Below are 22,028 nucleotides of genomic sequence, written 5' to 3' on the forward strand. Positions count from 1 at the left end.
AACAACGGAGATGAACAAAGAAATAGTGCAAGGAAATTTCCCAAAGCAAAAGGATGTAAGTTTTCAGACTGAAAGAGCCCAGTCAAGTCACATAATGTTCAACAGTGTGAACTCATTACACATCTCAATAGTCACAATGCAAGCTAGGAGACAATGAAGTAGTATCTTCAAAATTTTTACAGAAAATGATTGCAACCTAGAGTTCTTTACCTAGCCACTTCAGTTAGATGAGGGTAAACTAAAGATGCTTTCAGGCATACATGATTTCAAATTAACTCTCCACCCACCATGTACCTTCTCCCAGTAATCAAAACAATGAAATAAACTAAGAAAAAAAAACAAGGGGCCCACGACACAAGGCATGCAACATGCAACATAAAAGAGAAATAGAGGAATCTCCCCTTTCATCCTTTTGCAGATTCCTAAGTGAAAACTGTGTAGAAGGCCCAGACTGCTATCAGTTCAAACTGGAGCAGGTCAGAGGCCTATTGAAGAGATTTCTTCAAGATTAAATCAATAAGGTATCTTGATATGTTTGAACATACTAAAAGGAGTTATATAAATAGGAGAGAGTTTAAGGTTAATTAGTGATAGGTACTATAGAGAAAGTGAAACCAAAAAAGACCCAATTAATATTCCCAATAAAATAAAATGTTGAGCAAGACAGGAAAAATAATCATAGTAAGCTTGGTTGCAGCAATGCTTACATATTCATAACAGTGCAAATGCTGAAAAATAATCTAATCAAAATTGCTACCTAACCATGTTACCAAGATAGGAGGAAAGACAAATGTGTTTATGTACTGAGAGCAGCCTAGAAGGAGGAAGGCACACATAAAAAAGAATTTAATAACAACTAAAGCCTGGGCAACATGACAAAATCCCATCTCTACAAAAAATACAAAAATTATCCGGGTGTGGTCCCTGCTACTGGGGAAGTTGAGGTGGTATGGTGGGAGGACGGATTTAGCCCTGGTGGTTGAGGCTGCAGTGAGCCATGATCATGCCACTGCACTCCAGCTTGGAGGACAGAACGAGATCCTGTCTCCAAAAAAAAAAAAAAAAAAAAAAAAAAGAATGCTCATCTTCCATTGTGAGAATCAGATAATGCCCTCAACCAAAAAGTAAACAAATAGCAATGTAGGCATTCTACTTAGAGATAAAGATATAAATACCAAGATAATCAGCTATATAAGAATTGAAAACAGGGCATCTGGGGAGCAAGAAAATGACAAGAGTGAATTGCAGGAGACTATTTTTCAAATCAAGCCTTTTAGATTTATTTGACTCCAGACAAAAAACACATACAACTGAGCTATCACATCAGTTAACCACTCTGGCAGTTGTAGTCCAGGACCTTACATTTTTAAAAAGCATCAGGCCAGGCACACGTTACTGTGATCCTAGCACTTTGCGAGGGTCCAGGACCTTACATTTTTAAAATGCATCAGGCCAGGCACAGATTACATCACGCCTGTAATCCCAGCACTTTGGGAGGCTGAGGCAGGTGGATTACTTGAGGTCAGGAGTTCGAGACCAGCCTGGCCAACATAGTGAAATCCCATCCCTACTAAAAATGCAAAAATTAGCCGGGTGTGGTGGCACATGCCTATAATCTCAGCTACTGGGGAGGCTGAGGCAGGAGAGTCACTTGAACCCACATGGCTGAGGTTGCAGTGAGCCAAGATCGTGCCACTATACTCCAGCCTGGGTGACAAAGTGAGACTCTGTCTCATAAATAAATAAATAAATAAATAAGCATCACAGTAGAATTGATGACCAAATCTTTTCAAAAATCAATGATAAAAACTACTTTTAAAGTTCCAAAGACCAAATACAACTCTTTTTAGTATCTTCACCCTACTAATCAGAAGGTAAGAATGTAAAGAAAAATATTTTAATCATCTCATACACATAAGCACGGCATTTTATGAGAACTTCTAGCTCCTTCAGAATGAAGTTATAGAGATGATGAATTAACACTGCTATTTATATTAAATTTAAACAGGAATTTGTTGCTTTTCCCCATTATTTCCCCATCAAAGAAACTATTTTAGAGATAATTTTTATGTTTACTCATGTTATAACACTAAAGTCTGTTACCTTTAGTCCTGGTGCAGGATAGAAACCTTCAACTAATTTGCTGTTATCAAAAAGACTATAGGCACCATCCCGTATTGCCACAACACCTCGACTCCGGCAGTATATATCGATGCAATACATGTTCCTGAAGGCCAGTCTGATGTGGGTGGATGACTGTGGTAGAATGGAGAAGCACTGGTAGGCAGTGTTGGTTCTCTGGGTCAAGCCCAACATGGGCACAGTGGGGAGTTTGTTGATGGCATTTAATGGAGCCTGAGTATCAAACAGTACCTAAAAGGAACAAACACAGTGAGAGCAGCCAGTTTCTGTACAAACGTTAAAACCTCAGAATTTTCAGTGTATAAATGTCAAAAACAAGACAACGTCCTTCTGGCAGATTCCATAAAACTTCCCCTTGAAGAGAATGCAAACTAGATCACTGGGTCCACATTGAATCAAAGAAAATTCTCAAAGAAGTGTTCAAGATATAGAAGACAAAAGTTATCAGCCTTAGTCATTAAAGACAAGTCTCCATGATCTTTTGAAGAGTTTTGCCTGAGACACTAAATGCTGTTTTTGTTTGTTTGTTTGTTTGTTTTTTAAGACAGGGTCTCATTCTGCCACCCAGGCTGGAGTGCAGTGGCACAATCACGGCTCACTGCAGCCTTGACTTCCCCAGGCTCAGGTGACCCTCCCACTTCAGCCTCCCAGATAGCTGGGACTACAGGCGTGCATCGCCACACCTGGCTAATTTTTGTATTTTTATAGAGACAGGGTTTTGCCACATTGCCCAAGCTGGTCTTGAACTCCTGAGAACAAGCAATCCTTTCGCCTTGGCCTCCCAAAGTGTTGGGATTACAGGTGTGAACCAGCACGGCTGGCATACTAAGTCTTATTTTTAGACAGAAAATAAACTTAATTACCTGTAATAACTGAACCACATTTGGTGTTTTGTTGAACATTTCTTGAAGCTGATGGAGAATGGTATTGTGACAGTTACTGCAACCTGAGTTTGGGCCAACAGTTCCCAAAGAAATGTGGAATTTCTGATGGACTGAATTCCATTGGATACTAATCTAAATGAAAAAGATTACATGTTTCAGAAACTGAGAAAGTAACAGATTCAAGTAGGGGGAAAAAATGTTAAAAGTAAGGCAAAATGCCAAAAATCTAAAGGAGATTTTTTTTTTTTTTTTGGAAAACAAGCAATAAAATAAGACTGGATTCGAACTCCAGATGTGCTAATATGTGTTAATATTGAAAGTACATTCCCTGACCATGTGTTAGTCCTTTTTTACTAAATAAAACAGAAAGGCGCTAAAACAACTTTATTAAACTTTATTTGAAAATTATCATTAGTTTTTCTTTTCATTTTTCTCTTGAACTAAAGAAGAGTCACACTCTTGGTACCATCAACTAAGGAGCACTGTCATAAAGGGGAAGGGTGCCACTCTGAACACAGATACATTTGGTTAATAGATATTAAAAAGCTCAAGTAACCTGACATTACTTGACGTAGAAGTCTAGAGAGAAACCAGTTGGCTGCATTTTTATACTACATTTCTAGGACTTTACATGTGAGGTGGGAAAAAAATAAAGAACTACAGATTACAGGAAATACTTCAAGATTAAGATGAAACAATGTTAACATCCATGTGCCCAAAAGCAAAAACATCCCATATTGTTATAACCACTCATACATAATTTTCCTTACAATAATCACATTGCCAAGCAAATCTGTAATCAGTGAAGAAAAAAATACAAACACCATCAGTACATTACCTTATCCAAATTGCTTCAACATCATATACCCCATCACAGGGTTATTATTTTTGTTTTCAATTTTAAAGAGTTAAGCATTATAGTATACTATATTTATAGCCACAAGCATTTAAAATTTACCATTTTATCCCTAACTTTTACTTGAGCTCTTACTTATATTAAGGCAATTTTCATGTTTTTTTAATTCTTGATTTTTAAAAAATTCGTAAGACAGGAACTTCAGCATTTCAATCAGACTTACTGAGCTTCCCTTGGTGGTTCCATAACACAAGATAAGTTTGCGGTAATTATAAACACGAACTTCTGAGAAAATATTTAGATGAGCGGGTATGTCTAAACCGAAGGAAACAAAAAGGAGATTAATATTATACATGTAAAATTTTAAAACATAAATTTGAATAAGACGGCATTTTGGCAATATTATATGCCCAGACAGGTCTCTAGTTAAGTAACTTAGTTTAAAAAAAAGCAACAGCATAATAAATAATATGCTTCCATTTCTACAAAAGGGGGCAAGGGCAGGTGAGATACACTGAAGCAGTCTAGCATAGTGGTTAAAGGGTTCCAATTCCAACTCTGCCACTCACTAGCTATGGGACTTTATACAAAGTTCTTAGTCTTTGCAACTTGTTTTCTTCTGTAAAATGAGGAATAATACTCACCTCATGATTGTGATTGTGAAGACTGTGAAGATAACTCATTTGTTAACACAAGCAAACTGTTTATAATATTGTATGGCACACAGTAAATGAGCACTATTATTATGATACAGTATACCTGTGTGTAAAATTTTTGCAAACAAGAGAAACTTAACAGTGGTTGTCTTTAGGGGAAGGAAATTGAAGTCTGAAGTGAAAGGAACACTTAAGTTTTATTAGATATACTTTTGATTTTTTTTGCTTTGAACACTGTGCATGTTTTACTTCTTCAGTTAAAAAAAAGGGTATGGACTTTTTTTTTATTATTATTTATTTAAAAAGGAGATTATCTCTACATGTACCTGGTAGAGAACGTGCAAATTCCAACACACACTCATATAATCGTGCAATGCTATTCCAGTCATTAAGAAACATTTCAACCACTTTTCTACCACCAACAGGCTCAGACAACAGATTTTCATATGTCAGGTAAACGTGCCGGGATGGGCCTACAGGATTAAAAGAGAATATCAATAGTAACCGATACTAAAAAAATCCAGAAATATGCAAAGACAAAATGTGTGAAACATCTCACCTTGCTCCCTGGTAGAAGTGCCATTAAGTGGACAATTTGCAAACACTAACTCTGCTACCCAAGTGCGGTTATTTCTACCTTGTAATCGGAAAGTGCAATCAAGAAGAGAGCGGTCCAGAGCCTTTTGGGTTTCCTCACTTATACCCTTACAGGGAGGAATTCTGGTGATAAAAGACAGCATATGAAATACACTTTACACAGACAAAGCGCAATGTACACAATGACAGGGTATGACATTAGAGCTTCAGTTCAAACTCCACTTCTAGATACCTTCTGCCAAGGCAGGAAGCAATTCACAGCAATTAATAGTATTTAATCCATTTCCATTCACATCAATATGGATTAGAACTCTCATTTTAACAGTGATGTTTGTCTTTATTCATAATTTTGTTCTTTAAAAAAGACTACAATTCTACAGAATGAAAATCAAGAACACTGGTTTTCTACAAAATCTATCTAGAACATCCTCAAGGAAAAGCTAAGGGGAACAAATCCTTATAAAACCACTCTTTGAAGACAGGATGATACAGTACAAACAATAAGGGCCTTGGAGTCAGAGACCCACATTCTAACTCTGACTTGCCACATTTAATGTCTCTGAATTTCCCAATTACAAAATAGAGATGAAGAATTACTTTATGTGTCATTGATGAAGAAAATGAAAGTGCTTATGGTGGCTGACACAGCAGGTATTCATATGTTTTGTTTTTTAAGAGATGGAGTCTTGCTGTGTTGCCCAGGCTAGCCCTGAACTCCTGAGCGATCCTCCCACCTCAGCCTCCCAAGTAGCTGGAATTACAGATGCACACCACCAAGCCTGGCCCCATGTATGTTAATTCTCCCTTGCAGTAAAACCAAATCTTGGTCACTGACTGAATAACCATGATAAAATTCCAGGTTCATTATCCCCACTTTGCCACCTCCTCCTCTGTAGAGGTAACCCTTATTTTCATAGACCTTTACATGTATTAACTCGTTTAACATACATATTGTCACACATACATCACATATACAAGAGGAATGTAGTAGCTTGGTTTCTTAAAATATCTACCTATGCATGTTCTTTCTACAGCTTTACAAACTATCTCATTGGTCATAAAACATTATGAGGTAATATATTTTAGCTATTTATGAGTTAATTTCAGTAAGAGATAAAATAATGAGATATTATAGGCCGGGCGCGGTGGCTCACGCCTGTAATCCCAGCACTCTGGGAGGTCGAGATGGGCGGATCACGAGGTCAGGAGATCGAGACCATCCTGGCTAACACGGTGAAACCCTGTCTCTACTAAAAAATACAAAAAACTAGCCAGGCGAGGTGGCGGGCGCCTGTAGTCCCAGCTACTCTGGAGGCTGAGGCAGGAGAATGGCGTAAACCCGGGAGGCAGAGCTTGCAGTGAGCTGAGATTCGGCCACTGCACTCCAACCTGGGCAACAGAGTGACACTCCGTCTCAAAAAAAAAAAAAACAAAAAAAACAAAAGAGAGATATTATTTAATTATATATAACCTTTACCTCATACAGAAGGTGGTTAATTCTCAGATTTGGTACAATAAATATCTATATTGAGGCAAAAAAAACCAACAAATATAATTGGAATTATGGAATCTTGGTTCAGACCCCTTAATTCAGAATATAACACCTAGAACAAAGTTTCTCAGTTTTGGCAGGATTGGCATTTGGGGCTGGAAAATCCTTTGTTGTGGGGTGAGGGGGCTGTTTTTTGCAGCCCAGGTCTCTACCAACTAGGTGCCAGTAGCACTTCCTACTCCCTCTTCTCAGTAAATGATCAAAAACATCTGCAGACATTGCCAAAAGTCCCCTGCAGGGCAAAACTGCCCTGGGGTGGAGAACCATTGACCTGGAATAAACAACTTGAGAGCAAAAAACAGATTGCATGTGCTAATTAAAACTTCTATCACAGCTCCTCTTCAATATACAGCTTTTGAAGTTTTTCAAAAGTTAATCTTTCACACTATATAGTTTTTATCACTACCAGAAAGATTTTGTGCAACTATATTTTGGGTAGTTATTACAGAAATTGCATACACTTATCTGTTTTTCAACTTGACAGGTATACTGACGACTTGCCTGCCCTTACCCCTCACAACATAGCGCTCCCCATAGGAGTTATAAAGCAGCCAATTCAGACAGATTTTTAAATCTCAAGTTTGAAAATATAAATGCAGTACATTATCTTCCTTTCAAATAAAACAGGTTTTTCACAAAATCTATCTAGTTAGAAAAGGAAAGCACAGAAGCCAGTATGTGTTCAAGTGAGAACTAACATTAGTGTAAGCCTCTTTTCCATTTATGCTCTTAGGGACAGCGGAACCCTGAAAGTGCATTGTATATCACTTTAATCTGTGATGCAGATACAATGAGCTCTACCTCAAGGCACCCGTAAAATAGTTACTTGCTTTTAAGGTTATGAATGGAACAGAATGAATAAAAATAAACTGTAACTTTTATCTTCCCAGCATGATCATATGAGGGGGAAAAAAACAACAACCCAAAACCAGGTTCCCCAAAAGGAAACCTGACAAAATTGTTACAAACTTAAAATACTGCAAAATACTACTATAGTAGCCAAAAATTAAGAACCGTGGAAGATATTTTCTGGACAATGGATTAACCTATCTGAAAATTTTTACCAATTCAAAAATGTTTGCTTTACACGGCTGCTCCTAACCAACTTTTCTCCTGTACTTCTCAGTATTAAACAAATTGAGGAGCCAGGTTATGGTCTTTTATGGTCTGGCAGATGTGTATTAGCTTTGTTGTGAGGGCTTTTACAAACATCATTAACCCCACTATGGCCCTGCAGTGCAAAAGCAGGGAGATCACTGAAAGTACTAGCAAAAGCAGCATGAGTGTGCCTAAAAGGAAAGTGAAGAGGTTTTTATAAAGACTGTACACGTGTGTGAAGGACAAGCTGGGCCGCACAACTTGCAAAAACAGAGCTGTGCCTGTGCATTATCAGCATAAGCTATAGGAGGCAAAGAAACACAATGGAGGAAATGAAAAACCCTCGTGGGTGTGGCCAGAGGACCTTTACTACTGCGCATGACTGTGACATGAGTTCAACGAGAAGGTGGGAAGTTTGCTGAAGTGTTCAAAACTAGGCACCATGAGCATGCCGCTCTCAAAACTTGTGTCCCAAGCCTGATTTGGGTTATAGGATCAAGGTTCTTGAATTTGCACAAGGCAACAGGTCCATGAACCATAGCAACTGAAGAAGTTTACCATGATACATTTGATACTATGATTGCAGAGATGCATCAAGGAGGCCTGCTCAATACATTTTCAAGGAGATAAAGTAGAACAAGAACAGAATGTATTTTTGGCAAAGAGAAGGAAAGTGTGCCAATTTTAAAGCTTTGAAGTATCAACTCATATTCATATTCAATATTAATATATCCAGGACTAAAAGCTTGTTACAAGAGTTTCTGAAAATAAATGCATGAGTCCAATTCCATACTAATTAGGTCTATATAGGATTTTAATAAAATCATGTTGAGACATTTATTATTTACTTTTTCCTTCTTCACTTCTATACCCTACTCCAACAATGGACAGCACTTACTGGACAAACAGTTATCTTTAACATATCCATTTATGTATATTTTCCTTTACATTTTAAAATAAAGAAAACAAAAGCCAGGATTAAAGACTTTAAGAGTTATTATAAAATGAAGCTAAAAAAATATAAAGTACTTCCTTCCTAGGTAGGACTCTTATGCATTCCCTTGAGTTCAAGAAGAAAGGAGACTGAAATTTCTCTTGTAAAAATGCCGAGAACAAGATATTATGCAAATTATCAACTTATCTACAGGTGCCAAGAAGAGTAAAAAGAAAAAAAAATAACCTATATTCAAGGCAAAGCAATTCAAAACCAAACGCAATTGAAAGTATTGCATTTTCCTACTGATTTCCATTATAATTTATGACTAGTTCTCTCTCTCCTGAAAATGTTTTTGTAGAAATGGTGTTAAGATAGCCTGGAAGAGGAACTATTCTAGTTCTTCAATTCTGTGGTATCTAAAGGGAGCACTAATGACACATGGGTCATGTGACACTATTTGCTAGCTCTACCTTCCACAGAAACAGATTCCTATATAACAAATGGTAAAGCCCCATTGCTCAAATTGCAGAGCTGCTATGTCTTAGCAGACAGAGGAATTCAATAAATAAAAATTGCTTATATAATTTATATCATTAAGCAACACCTGGGAAACAATAAAGTGTACCTCTCCTTTGCAAAGAAATCTGTTTCCTGGACCAAAAAGGTTGATCTCTTAGATGGTATTCTGGCTTTGCAAGTCCATACTGGGTCACTTTATAAAGCACATGTACCACATTAGCTTTACTTCTAAGCATCCTTTGGCTCCTCGTCCTTTGTCCATTAGAACTAAGCCCTATGCCCATTTCCTGCATATTCTTTCCTGGTGATATAATTTACTACCCCAGCTCAATTACTATCACCATGGTGATGACTTTATCTACTTCTCCTTCCCAGATCTGTTACCTGAGCTTGAAACACATGCCCAAAGGGTATTCAGGCACCTTAAACTTAGCAAAGTCCGTTCAAACTCACATCTTTGGTGTCCCTTATCTCAGAAAGCACTGCCACCATCCATCATTTGCCCAAGATAAAACCAAGAATCATCTTTGCCACTTTCCCCTCTTTCTCACCTTCAACACCAATCTAATCACAACTCGTGAATACTTTCTCTCCTAACCCCTTGCGGAACGTACCCTGCTCTGAGCTACCAACAACTCTAATGTGAACCATTTCACCAACTTCATTACTTTAGTCTTGTTCCCCTTCAATTTATTCTCCATATTGCTATCAGGTTGAGCTTTCAAAAACACCTATCTAATGATGTCAGTTTTAGCTTAAAATCATCTGATAGCTTCTTAGTGTCATTAGGATAAAACCTAAATTGTTGAAGGACATTTACATAGGCCTAAAGGATCTGACCAATTCCTGCTTACATTTCCAGCCTCATTTCTCCCATCTCCTGCCATGCCGAACTCCTTTCAGCACAAAAATGCCAAGCTCTCTCTTCCCTCTAAGCCTTCACATTAGCAGTTATCCCTCTGGTTAGGACCTCCACTACCTCTGCCCCACTTTCCTCTTATTCTCACCTCTCCTTCAGTCCGAGTACAACTGGTACCTCCTCAGGGATACCCTTCCTGACTTCTGAACTAGCCCATATTCCTCTGCTTTATGAACCGACAGCATTCTGAGGGGATGTCAGAATTCAAGCCTGACACACAGTCACACTCAATATATATCTGCTGAATGAAAAGACATCCAAAAATACCAAGTGAGGTCAGGTGCGGTGGCTTATGCCTGTAATCCCAGCACTTTGGGAGGCCGAGGCAGGTAGATCACTTGAGGCCAGGAGTTCGAGACCAGCCTGGCCAACATGGCAAAACCCTGTCTCTACTAAAAATACACAAAAACTAGCCGGGCATGGTGGTGTGCGCCTGTAGTCCCAGCTACTTGGGAGATTGAGGCACAAGAATTGCTTGAACCTAGGAGGCGGAGGTTGGGAGGTTGCAGTGAGCCAAGATTGTGTCACTGCACTCCAGTCAACCTGAGCAAAAGAACGAGACTCTGTCTCAAAACAAACAAACAAACAAAACAAAACAAAACAAAAAAACCAAGTGATGCTGGATTGCCACTCCATAGATTAAAGGGAATCTTCCCCCAGACCCTAGTAACTCTATGCAGAAATCTACAACACCCACAGGTTCTGAACACTGCTTTATGTTGTCTCATGGAAGAGAAGCAGCTTTCAGAGTGTGACTGCAACATATGGCACCAAGTGAAACACATGACAGGGGCTTACTTTAATAAGCGAATTGCATGGCTGAAGCCATCACCTTCCACTTGCACTCCCTGATGTGGAATCTCCAGATTGGACAACTAGAAAGAGAAAAACAGAATTATATCAGACCACCAATTTTACAAAAACAACTACCATTTCTAAGTACTACAGTCTCTATTCTTGTGGCACGTTATAGGGCCATTCTTTCCCCAAATTACAACGTATTAGGCATGAGTATTATCCCCATCATTAGATTTCCTGGGAAACTATACGAAGTCCAGTGGAACTCAAAGCTGTCCCAGCGCATCTAGTTTAAGAAACACCTCCACAAGTGGCAAATATTCAAAATTCAGGAGATTAGTCTAATTTTTGCAGTGAGCCAAAAGTAATCTAGAATCAATTTTAGTAGTTCAAGAGGCCACTACAAAATAAGAATGGTTTTCTCGTGTAATTCTATACTGTTTGTTCAAAACAATGTTTGAGTCACTGTCGTAGCTTATTTCTAAACAATATTTTTTAGTTTACAACTCTTCTGAAATATATTTTTAAGAATTAAACTACTTCCTATGTGAAACCCAAGAAAAGATTTCCAATTTGTGCATTTACCCAATGACATCTCTTTCCCAATTAAAGGATTCAGAAAGCAAATTAAAAAGATAAATGCAGAGATAGTGCCTGAAACCCTATCCATGGGACTGCAAGTAATTACAGTATGCCAGAAAGTCATCTGATCTAAAGAAATGCTTGCCTTTGGCAGATATTCCCAGGTCTTGCATGACAGACTATTTATATCTACCATGTTCTGGAAAGGATTTAAGGAAGTTCCAAGTATTTAAGTGAGCCCCGCTCTTTGGGCCTGGGAAAGGGAAAGGTTTAGAAAAATAGCTGCTACCAGATAGGAAGTAGGGGTTCAGATTCAAAAGGAAATGAAGTGTGGGCCAGCTCAAAAATGTTGCTGCTATTCTACCAATCAGATATATAAACATCCGGCCGGGTGCGGTGGTTCACACCTGTAATCCCAGCACTTTGTGAGGCCGAGGCGGTCGGATCACCTGAGGTCAGGAGTTCAAGACGAGCCTAGCCAACATGGTGAAACCCCATCTCTACTAATACAAAAATTAGCCAGGTATGGTGGCACATGCCTGTAATCCCAGCTACTTGGGAGGCTGAGGCAGGAGAATTGCTTGAATCGGGGAGACTGAGGTTGCAATGAGTCGAGATCGCACCATTGCACTCCAGCCTGAGTGACAAGAGTGAAACTCCATTTAAAAAAAAAAAAAAGATATATAAACATCTCTTATAAGATTAGATTTAGTTTTAGTTAGTCACATCTCAGCCTAAATTACTTTAAGTAGAAAATGTGCTTGCTTTTATGTTTAACACAGCTAGAATGTTCACTGAGAATAAAAAGTAGGTAAGTTTTTAAGAGTTTGAGTTCAATAGAGCACTACAGAATGTTCATCTATGTCCCATATGTGCAGCAAGTATAAGAATACAGAGAAGGTGGAAAGAGAGGACGTATGTCTACAGTCATTAACCTTCGTAAGCCTACAAAGATGCACATTTTTGCAAATTCTGGCCTGTGGGTAGGGAAAAGAGGATATAAATGCACTGCTTTGCCCCAGCACCATATATTCATCTTCCCTTCCCACTGCAAAGGTAGTTAACTGAATGACATTCATATAATCAATCCAAATAACATAATAAAAGAGTCCAAGAATACAGTCAATTACATAGGAAACATGGACACACTACAGTTTAGGAGCTAAGGCCAGTATCCAGATAAGAGGACATTCATCAAGCTCACAGTTCTAGGAGCTGGGTCATCAAGGACAAGAGTATTTATTTTAGGTGCCTGTTTCTAGGCTTGGGTTTCTCTCTGGGCTCTTTACAATTTCACACCTTATCCTCTGCCTGCAGATCCCAAAGTCCTGTAAAGCAGGGGTTGGCAAACAACAGCTCATGAGCCAAATCCAGCCCACTGCCTGGATTTTCTGTTTGTTTGTTTGTTTGTTTTGAGAAGGAGTCTCGCTCTGTCGCCCAGGCTAGAGTGCAGTGGCGTGATCTCGGCTCACTGCAACCTCCGCCTCCCAGGTTCAAGCGATTCTCCCGCCTCAGCCTCCCGAGTAGCTGGGATTACAGGCCCCCGCTACCATGCCCAACTAAGTTCTGTATTTTTAGTAGAGACGGGGTTTCACCATGTTGGCCAGGTTGGTCTCAAATTCCTGACCTCAGGTGATCTGCCCACCTCGGCCTCCCAAAGTGCTGGGACTACAGGCATGAGCCACAGCGCCTGGCCGACTGCCTGTTTTTGTAAATGAAGTTTTACCATAACACAGCCATGCTCATTTGTTTAAATATCAGCTCTGGCTGGTTCACACTACAGCAGCAGATTTGAGTAGCTATAACAGAGACCACTTGACCCACAAAGTCTAAAATATTTATATTTGGCTCTTTACAGAAAAAGTTTCCCAATCCCTGTTCTAAAGCATGAAAGCTATTTTCAACAAATCTTCCCAAGGCCATCATCATCAGCCCAGCTGAAAAAGTCCATTTCCACATTTCCAGGTCTCTCCTTCATTCACAATAACTTACAGAGGAGGGGATTCTTACAAAACATAAAACTTTAAACTGCAGGGAAATAACTGGGGTTTTAGTGTATCACTTTTGAGCGGCTACCCATCCTTGGCCAAACTCCTTTTTGGAAATACAAAAAATACAGGTCTGTTACCTCCCTTTCACGTTTGAGGATTATATTGGATATCACAACTGCATATTCTTTAAAGGCACTAATTCTGCATAAATCTATTGCTTCTCCCATGTGAGAAAAGTAAAAATTTAGTTTAATATTCTTTCTGATCTGCTTCTTAGAAAGGATCCCAGTTTTACTAGGGCTTAAGCAATATACATGGCTTTACCAACTCAAAAATAAGCCACCCAGCTATCAACTAACCGTCTCTAATAGCCTAAAACAATGCTCCTACTAAGAGGTATAAAAGTAAAATGTTAATTCTTAAAAACTGTCCACTTGTTTTTCTTTCTTTAACTTTTTAAATAGAGACGCGGTCTTGCTATGTTGCCCCGGCTGGTCTTGAACTCCTGAGCTCAAGCAATCCTTCCACCTTGGCCTCTCAAAGTGCTGGGATTATAGGCATCAGCCACTGCACTCAGCCTGTCCACTTTTTCTTTTATCCTTTTTTTTTTTTTTTTTGAGACAGAGTCTTGCTCTGTTGCCCAGGCTGGAATACAGTGGTGCAATCTTGGCTCACTGCAACCTATACCTCCCGGGTTCAAGCAGTTCTCCTGCTTCAGCCTCCCAAGTAGCTGGGATTACAGGCATGTGCCACCATGCCCCAATTATTTTTGTATTTTTAGTAGAGACAGGGTTTTACCATGTTGGCCAGTCTGGACTCAAACTCCTGACCTCAAGTGATCCACCCGCCTCGGCCTCCCAAAGCGCTCGGTGTGAGCCACCGTGCCCAGCCCTGTCCACTTTTTTTAACTGGGAAAAATTTACATTCAATTTCCATAAAGAGCAGAAGACCCAGAATCTGGAATCAGAGAGATGAAATAATTCAAGCCATGTTTTACATGTATACCATAAGATGCTATGATTGTAACCCTACCACTCTGAACAGGATCACAAACATTCTGCTTTTCCTAGTGGAATCTATATATACCCTGAGCAACACATTTTAAAAACTACTCTTTCATTTGGGGTATTCAGAACTGTTCCAAAAAAATTACCTCCAACCGAAGTCCTACAAATGGCATATTTGTATCACACATAGCGACAAAGTGAGCTAAAACTTTATTGAAGGCACACATTTCTCCTGATCGTTTTGTTTTCTTGGATTCTACTGGACATGGATCATCAGACAACTAGAATTTAAGTAAAGAACACAAACAGGTAAAAAAAAAAAAAAAAAAAAGTACATGTGATACAATTCATTAAGATAGTTAAAATACTGGAAGAAAGCTCAGGGTTAACCAAAACAAATGTTATTGTATTTACTGAGTAAATACTGACCTAAACACTGGTAATTTATTAGTAAATATTTTGTGTTTAACAAGTTATCTCATGGAAAATGGTGGACAATTATTTAATTAAAACAGAAGCATTTTCAAGAAAATGTAGACAATTGTTACTTAAGCCTTATTGCTGCCTCGTCTCTTAAAAACCGTATCTTAGTTCTTTCTCATATTAAAAATGAGTAAAGAACACAACCAAGTTAACACACACAAATTCTGTGCTCATTTTCATATGGAATCATACCTTGCGCTTGGCATTGGTTCTGGTCTGTTTCCCGGTTTTTGTACGAAAAACCAAGTCCTGGATGTTTTCCTTGAACTGCTGTAGCAGCAATGCCATTGCAGGACTGTCTTCACGATCTGCAGCATTCACAGACATAAAGTAGTACTTGTATGACAGTTGTGTGGGTTTATTGGGAACCTCCAACATCTCCACAACCTAAAAATCCCAAAAAGAAATAAGACTCAGAGAAATAAGAAGTGTCAGATATTTTCCTCTGTACATCATCAAGTAAGGCTCAGAATTATAAATCTAATGTAGATGTCTTAAAAAAAAAAAAAGAAAAAAGAGGTTAAATCAATCGTATCAAAAAAGAGCATTCCTAGTAAATACATAATTTGTTTTCCAAAAAGTAGATGAGACCAAAGAAGAATGATAAAAGCAAAAGCAACCATAAAGTATAATGGGGCATTTAAACTATTATGTGTTAGGTGTTCTTGATATTCATACCTCAGTTTTTAAATTGAAAATAAAAAATTATGCCTAAATCCAATAGGTCTGTGATATGGTTTGACTTTGTGTCCCCACCCAAATCTCATCTTGTAGCTCCCATAATTCCCATGTGTTGTGGGAGGGACTCGGTGGGAGATGACTGAATCATGGGGCGGGTCTTTCCTGTGATGTTCTCATGATAGTGAATGGGTCTCACGAAATTTGATGGTTTTAAAAATGGGAGTTTCTTTGCACAAGCTCTCTCTTTACCTGCCACCATCCACGTAAGCTGTGACTTGCTCCTCCTTGCCTTCCACTGTGATTGTGAGGCCTTCCCAGTCACATGGAACTGTGGGTCCAATTAAACCTCTTTCTTTTGTAAATTGTCCAGTCTCAGGCATTTCTTTATCAGCAGCGCGAAAACAGACTAATACAGTCTGCTAGATTTTCTAGAATGGTATCTATTTTAAATTGCTCTGCTGCCTCCCTTAACCACTCAAACATCCTAAAAATTCCATTATTAAGGCAGAGAAAAATGACAACCAACCCTCATACTTGGAAATATGTAAAAACAAACCCTAATTTTTCAACTGAAAAATATGGTCACTGTGAGGGTAACAATACTGACAGTTAACACTGATACAAAGCTTAATATGTGCCAAGTATTGTCCCAATACTTCACAGATGCTAACATACCTGTGAAGTAGGTTTTTTCGTTTATTTGTTTTGAGACAGAGTCTCACTCTGTCAACCAGGCTGGAGTGCAGTGGCACAATGTCAGCTCACTGCAACCTCCGCCTCCCAGGTTCAAGCGATTCTTATGCCTCAGCCTCCCAAGTAGCTGGGATTACAGGCGTGTGCCACTACACTAGGCTAATTTTTTGTATTTTTATTAGAGGAGGGGTTTTGCCATGTTGCCCAAGCTGGTCTCGAACTGCTGACCTCGGGTGATCCGCCTGCCTAGGCCTCCCAGAGTACTAGGATTACAGGCATGAGCCACCGCAACCAGCCTATCTTTATTTTTGTGATGAGGAAACTAAGGCACAAAAAAAGCAAGTTACTTGCCCAAGGTCACACATGTAATAAGTGACGGACTCATGCTTTGATTCCAGAAGTTTGGCTCCAGAGGCCTTGCTCTTCCTACTATACCTGCTTACTGTTTCCAAGGTGTAGCTAAAATTTAAGAAAAGTCCCTAAATACTTTAGTGACAAAAATAAGTGCCATTAGGAAAGGCTCCTGACCAACACACATTCTTTCCCATCTCTCTTCCTGCTTCCTTTCTCCCTTGCTACCCCTCCTCCCCACACATACTCTTCAGGAAAGCATCACACTGATGAGTACCTCAGGAAATGTTAAAATTAAAAGTCAAATGGCCATTTCACCAAAGAAGATAGGATGAGCACATGAAAATATGCTCAACATCTTCAGCCATTAGGGCAGTGTAAATTAGGCCTACGATAAGACACCACTACATACCTATCAGAATGGTTAATATTTTTTAAAAATTCTAATGACTAACTGTTGGTAAGAATGAGGAGCAACTAGAACTCTCATACATTGCTGGCTGGAATGCAAAATAGTACATCACTTTGGAAAACAGCTTGCAGTTTTCTACAAAGTTAAACACACATTTACCGTATGACCCAATAATCCCACTCCTAGTTACTTATCCAAGATGAAATAAAAAATGACAACTTATGCACACACAAAAATCTATATGCAAATGTTTAACAGCTTTAGTCACAATTGCCCCAAACTGGAAACAACCCCAATGTCCTTCAATGAGTGACTCATTAAACACAAACTGTGGTACTCCCACACCATGGAATGCTACTCTGCAACAAAAGGAAGAAACTATTATACACACAACAACACAGATGAATGTCAAAGGCATTATGCTGAGTCAAAGAAACTGGACAGAAAAGGCAAACCTATAGAGACAGAAAACAGGCCAGTGATTACTAGTTGGAGGGGACTGATCATAAGGGGTATTGTGAGGGAATTTTGGGGTATAATGGATCTGTTCTGTGTCCTCAGATGGAGGCTACACAACTGTATGCATTTATCAGAACTCAGGCTAAAAAGTTTGTATTTTTACTTTATGTAAATTATATCTTAATAAAGCTAACCAAAAAAGAAAGGTAAAATGGCAGAAACACATTTAAAGGGAGATCAATTGCAGCAAGACTTTCCTCTGTTCTTCTTAATGTCCATGGTAGTAGTTCTTTCCACTTCCATGAACATATCTCCCCTAAGTGATAAATCTAGAGGACGAGGAGTAATCTACATTCAGTTTTGGTCTAAACCATGTGAAACAAATTATTGCTTTATAATAGATCACTGGTCACTGACATTAAAGCCTGGTTGTTTGTTGATGCTAAATGTCAGAAAATAATAAATTATAACCATTTTTATTTTATTTTGTGCATGGTTGATTATAAGAGATCTTTGTATGTTCATGGGTTTCGCTATGATGCATGTATTCTGTATTATCATTTCACATGTAGACCAAGCAAGCTCACTGAGAACTGAAACAATAGTCTTTTGTTGTGGGCCAAACCTAGTTCTACAGCTGCTGTTTTAAAATTCAGAAAAAAGTAAAATTCAGATCAATGACAGACTCATTAGTCTACGTAAGTATCCCGAGCTTAAGATATGTTAGCCTACACATGGTGTCCTTTTAAAATAATATCTTTTAAAAGTACAGGTCAAAACCTTAAAAAGTTCACTCCTATTACTTTCAACCAACAATCTTGAATTAAAATTTTTATTTTTATTTTATTTTTGTAAGAGACGAGGTCTCACTATATTGCTTAAGCTGATCTCAAACGTCTGGGCTCAAGTGATCCTCCTGCCTCAGCCTCCCAAAGTGTTAGTTTTACAGGTGTGAGCCACCACACCTGGCCTGAATTAATATTTGTAAAACATAGATTCTTAGCCAACACATCTACTTGGTATACTTGGTATATATACAGAAATTTCTTTCTTTTTTTTTTTTTTCTGAGACGGAGTCACCCAGGTTGGAGTGCAGTGGCGCCATCTCGGCTCACTGCAAGTTCCACCTCCTGGGTTCACGCCATTCTCCTGCCTCAGCCTCCCAAGTAGCTGGGACTACAGGCGCCCGCCACCATGCCTGGCTAATTTTTTGTTTTTGTATTTTCAGTAGAGATGGGGTTTCATCGTGTTAGCCAGGATGGTCTCCATCTCCTGACCTCGTGATCTGCCTGCCTCGGCCTCCCAAGTGCTGGGATTACAGGTGTGAGCCACCATGCCCGGCCAGAAATTTCAACAAGCAGGAAAATATATTCAGAATGAGCTCATATTTCAAATTATTGCAAATTTTAACTAATTCAAAAATAAAGAAACTAGAAAACATACAGAAACAGTGAAAAAGGAATAAGAGAAGACCTCACTGTGCACTAAAAGGAACACATACTCAATAAAAAGAAAGATGCCTTCAATCAATGAAGGATGAAAAAATAAAGCCAATTCAGCCAGTCTATATTTGAAAGGTTTCACTATACAAGTTAATATTCAAGTCAAACAACTTTATCTGACATCAAAACATCACCAGACCTTTACAGGAATTGCTCTCAAATTTTTTATTCTTACAGAGATGTCTCATTGCAATCAAAGACTAGGCCTCATGATAGGACAGACCCTAGAGTGAGGGATGGGGTTATACCTTATGTTCCCCAACTGAGACATGACATTCCTCTCTCCCCCATTCTAACCCCCTGGGTTGAGAATCACTATATGAAAGTCAAATATTCAATAAAATTCATTGGCAAGTTAAACAATAAGTCATTTAAGATACTAACAGAATTACTAAACTTGATCACTCTAAATCACTCCTTTGCATACTTACAATGTAGTATTGTGGAAGGCGGGTAAGTTTAATGAACAGTTTATTCTTAGAAAGGTTTCCAATAGGATGAGTTGAGTAATTGGAAAGCTGCAATGTTTCACTGCTTATCGTAGGCAGATGTTTTATAGACTGCTTGCAACGCTGCTGTCCAAGCCAAAACCTGAATTTAAAAGTGATAATCCACATCAAATCTCAGACTTTTCTGATTATCTGTGTGCTATCGATTTACGAATGATTAAAGACCATTAAAAAAAAACAATTAATTGAAATTTAACTGAACTAATAAAAGGACACATGGCCATAATGACAAATCATTTCTTCATAGTTTTGCATTAGACCGTCAATTCTAGTTTTAGTTTAAGAAGTTTAAACCACAATGTGAATGATCCTAGTTATAAGGTAGAATTAACTATAAGGATGAGATACTATATTAGTTTATTATAAGGAGTGACAGATTTCCTATAGTTTAAAGACAGCATCAACTAATCTCAATATTCTTTATATAGCCCCAGTTTTTAAATTGTGTATGTGTCAAGTGTGTAGTATACCTAGCAGGTCCCAGTAGTATTAACTACCTTTGTTCCCACAAAGGTAAGCTGCCAGATTTCACTGATGTTTTTAATATAGTACTCCTCTTATTCCTTGTATGTGATTATCTATCCTTGAAACTAGGATACCATATAATATGTAAAAAAGGGATAAAATGGCTGGTTCACAAACTCCACTGATGCATAATGAAACTACAGAAAACAAGAATTTTCACAGCAGCATAACAATGCCACAACATCCCAGCTCATATCAGCAGCCTTGCCTTGATGAATAGGGCAAAGACCAGTTTGGGTGCTGATACATTTGTGTGGCAAGTTGCATGTGGTACAAACTGTATACCAGTCATGTGCAGTAAAACCACGTTATAATATATGACATTTTAAGGGTAGTTTGTCAACTGTTCTGGAAACCGTTTTGTTTTTTTCATTGAAAGAAAAATTTAACTACAACTTTACGATCTAATGCAAGAATTGGTTACTGATGAAGGAATGAAGATAAATTTTGAAAATATACCATCACTTGCTTCATTTTGAATAAAAATTAAAAATTAATATCCTGAACTTGCTAAAATTTCTTTCAAATCTCTACTTTGATTCCCATCAACATAGCTTTGTGAGAATGATATCTCTACTATGTATGTTATTAAAAGGAAAACATGAGAAACATCTCTCATGATTAGCATGATCATCAATCTAACACAGACAAGTTATTACAAACAAGAAACAAGCTCATGTGTCACATTAAAAATTCTAACTACTGATATACCAGGTGGTCTTTTCAAAGTCGATCTGAAATTGCTATCTCACTCTTCACTATTTGTTATGATTCTGTGGGACAAAAAACTTGAGTCTAAGTGACTTTCTATATTAATTGCGTGTGTGTACACTTTCAATGAAAAATGTACACAGTTTCTATAATTTTCTTTTTTCCTATGTTTGTTCTGATTATATTTAGTGAAGTGTAACTTTATCTGTTGATTCTAATAAAAAAACACTGGGGCTTATATCTTGTACATGTTCTTTCATTTCTTTTTTCCTGGAATGCATTTTTATTGCACATTATTTAAAAAAGTAATCACATGAACAGACAGATGCTCAACATCATTATTAGGGAAATACAAATCAAAATTACAATGAGATACTTCTTCATACTCATTAGGATGTCTATATTCAAAGACAGTAACAATTGTTGGCAAGGATGTAGAGAAATGGAAATTCTCGCAACATTACTGATGCGGTTGTAAAATGGCACAGTCATTCTGGAAAACAGTTTGGCATTTTCTTTTAAAAGCTAAACAAATTACTGTACGCCCTAGCAGTTCCACTCCTTGGTGCCACTCCAAGAGAAAAGAAAACATAAGTCCACATATAGACTTACACATGAATGTTCATGGCATCATTATGCATAATAACCAAAAAGTGGAAACAATCCAAATGTTCATCAATTGATGAATGGATAAACCAAATGTGGTATATCCATACAGTGAAATATTATTCAGTCATAAAAAGGAATGAAGTACTGATATATGCTACAATAAGGATGAACCTTGAAAACATTATGCTAAGTGAAAGAAGCCAGTCACAAAAGACAGCATATTTTGATTCTACTTTATATGAAATGACCAGAAAAGGCAAATAGAAAATGGATTCAGAGTTTTCTGAGGTTGGGATGGTTAACTATAAATGGACATTTCTTTGGGGTGATGGAAATGTCCTACATGTTCTAAAAGTGGATTGTGGTGATGGTTGCAAAAGTCAGTAAATTTACAACAAATCATTGAATTGTACACTTAAAATGGGTGCATTTTTATGGTATGTAAATTATACCTCAATAAAGTTATTTCGAAAAATCAGTGTCCCATGATAGATTAGTGACAAACTGGTCATTCACCACAGATCATTTGAGAAACACTATTATAAATGACAATCA

At 38.1% G+C, this 22,028-nt stretch overlaps 1 protein-coding gene across 1 annotated transcript in view; it reads right to left on the reverse strand.

The window, feature by feature from the left end:
- The window catches only part of MED14 (mediator complex subunit 14), an 87,187-nt gene that overhangs the window by 27,631 nt on the left and 37,528 nt on the right, over positions 1–22,028 (reverse strand). Inside the window, exons 13-21 of the mRNA XM_011980198.1 lie at positions 19,551–19,710; positions 15,214–15,408; positions 14,685–14,819; positions 10,959–11,035; positions 5,098–5,258; positions 4,865–5,011; positions 4,106–4,197; positions 3,006–3,158; positions 2,104–2,373 (exon numbers count right to left, since the gene is read on the reverse strand). Coding sequence (XP_011835588.1) covers positions 2,104–2,373; positions 3,006–3,158; positions 4,106–4,197; positions 4,865–5,011; positions 5,098–5,258; positions 10,959–11,035; positions 14,685–14,819; positions 15,214–15,408; positions 19,551–19,710 — 1,390 coding nt within the window. The remainder of the gene's footprint in view (positions 1–2,103; positions 2,374–3,005; positions 3,159–4,105; positions 4,198–4,864; positions 5,012–5,097; positions 5,259–10,958; positions 11,036–14,684; positions 14,820–15,213; positions 15,409–19,550; positions 19,711–22,028) is intronic.

Source organism: Mandrillus leucophaeus, unplaced genomic scaffold (assembly GCF_000951045.1).
Source record: "Mandrillus leucophaeus isolate KB7577 unplaced genomic scaffold, Mleu.le_1.0 Scaffold209, whole genome shotgun sequence".
NCBI classification, from domain to species: domain Eukaryota; kingdom Metazoa; phylum Chordata; class Mammalia; order Primates; family Cercopithecidae; genus Mandrillus; species Mandrillus leucophaeus.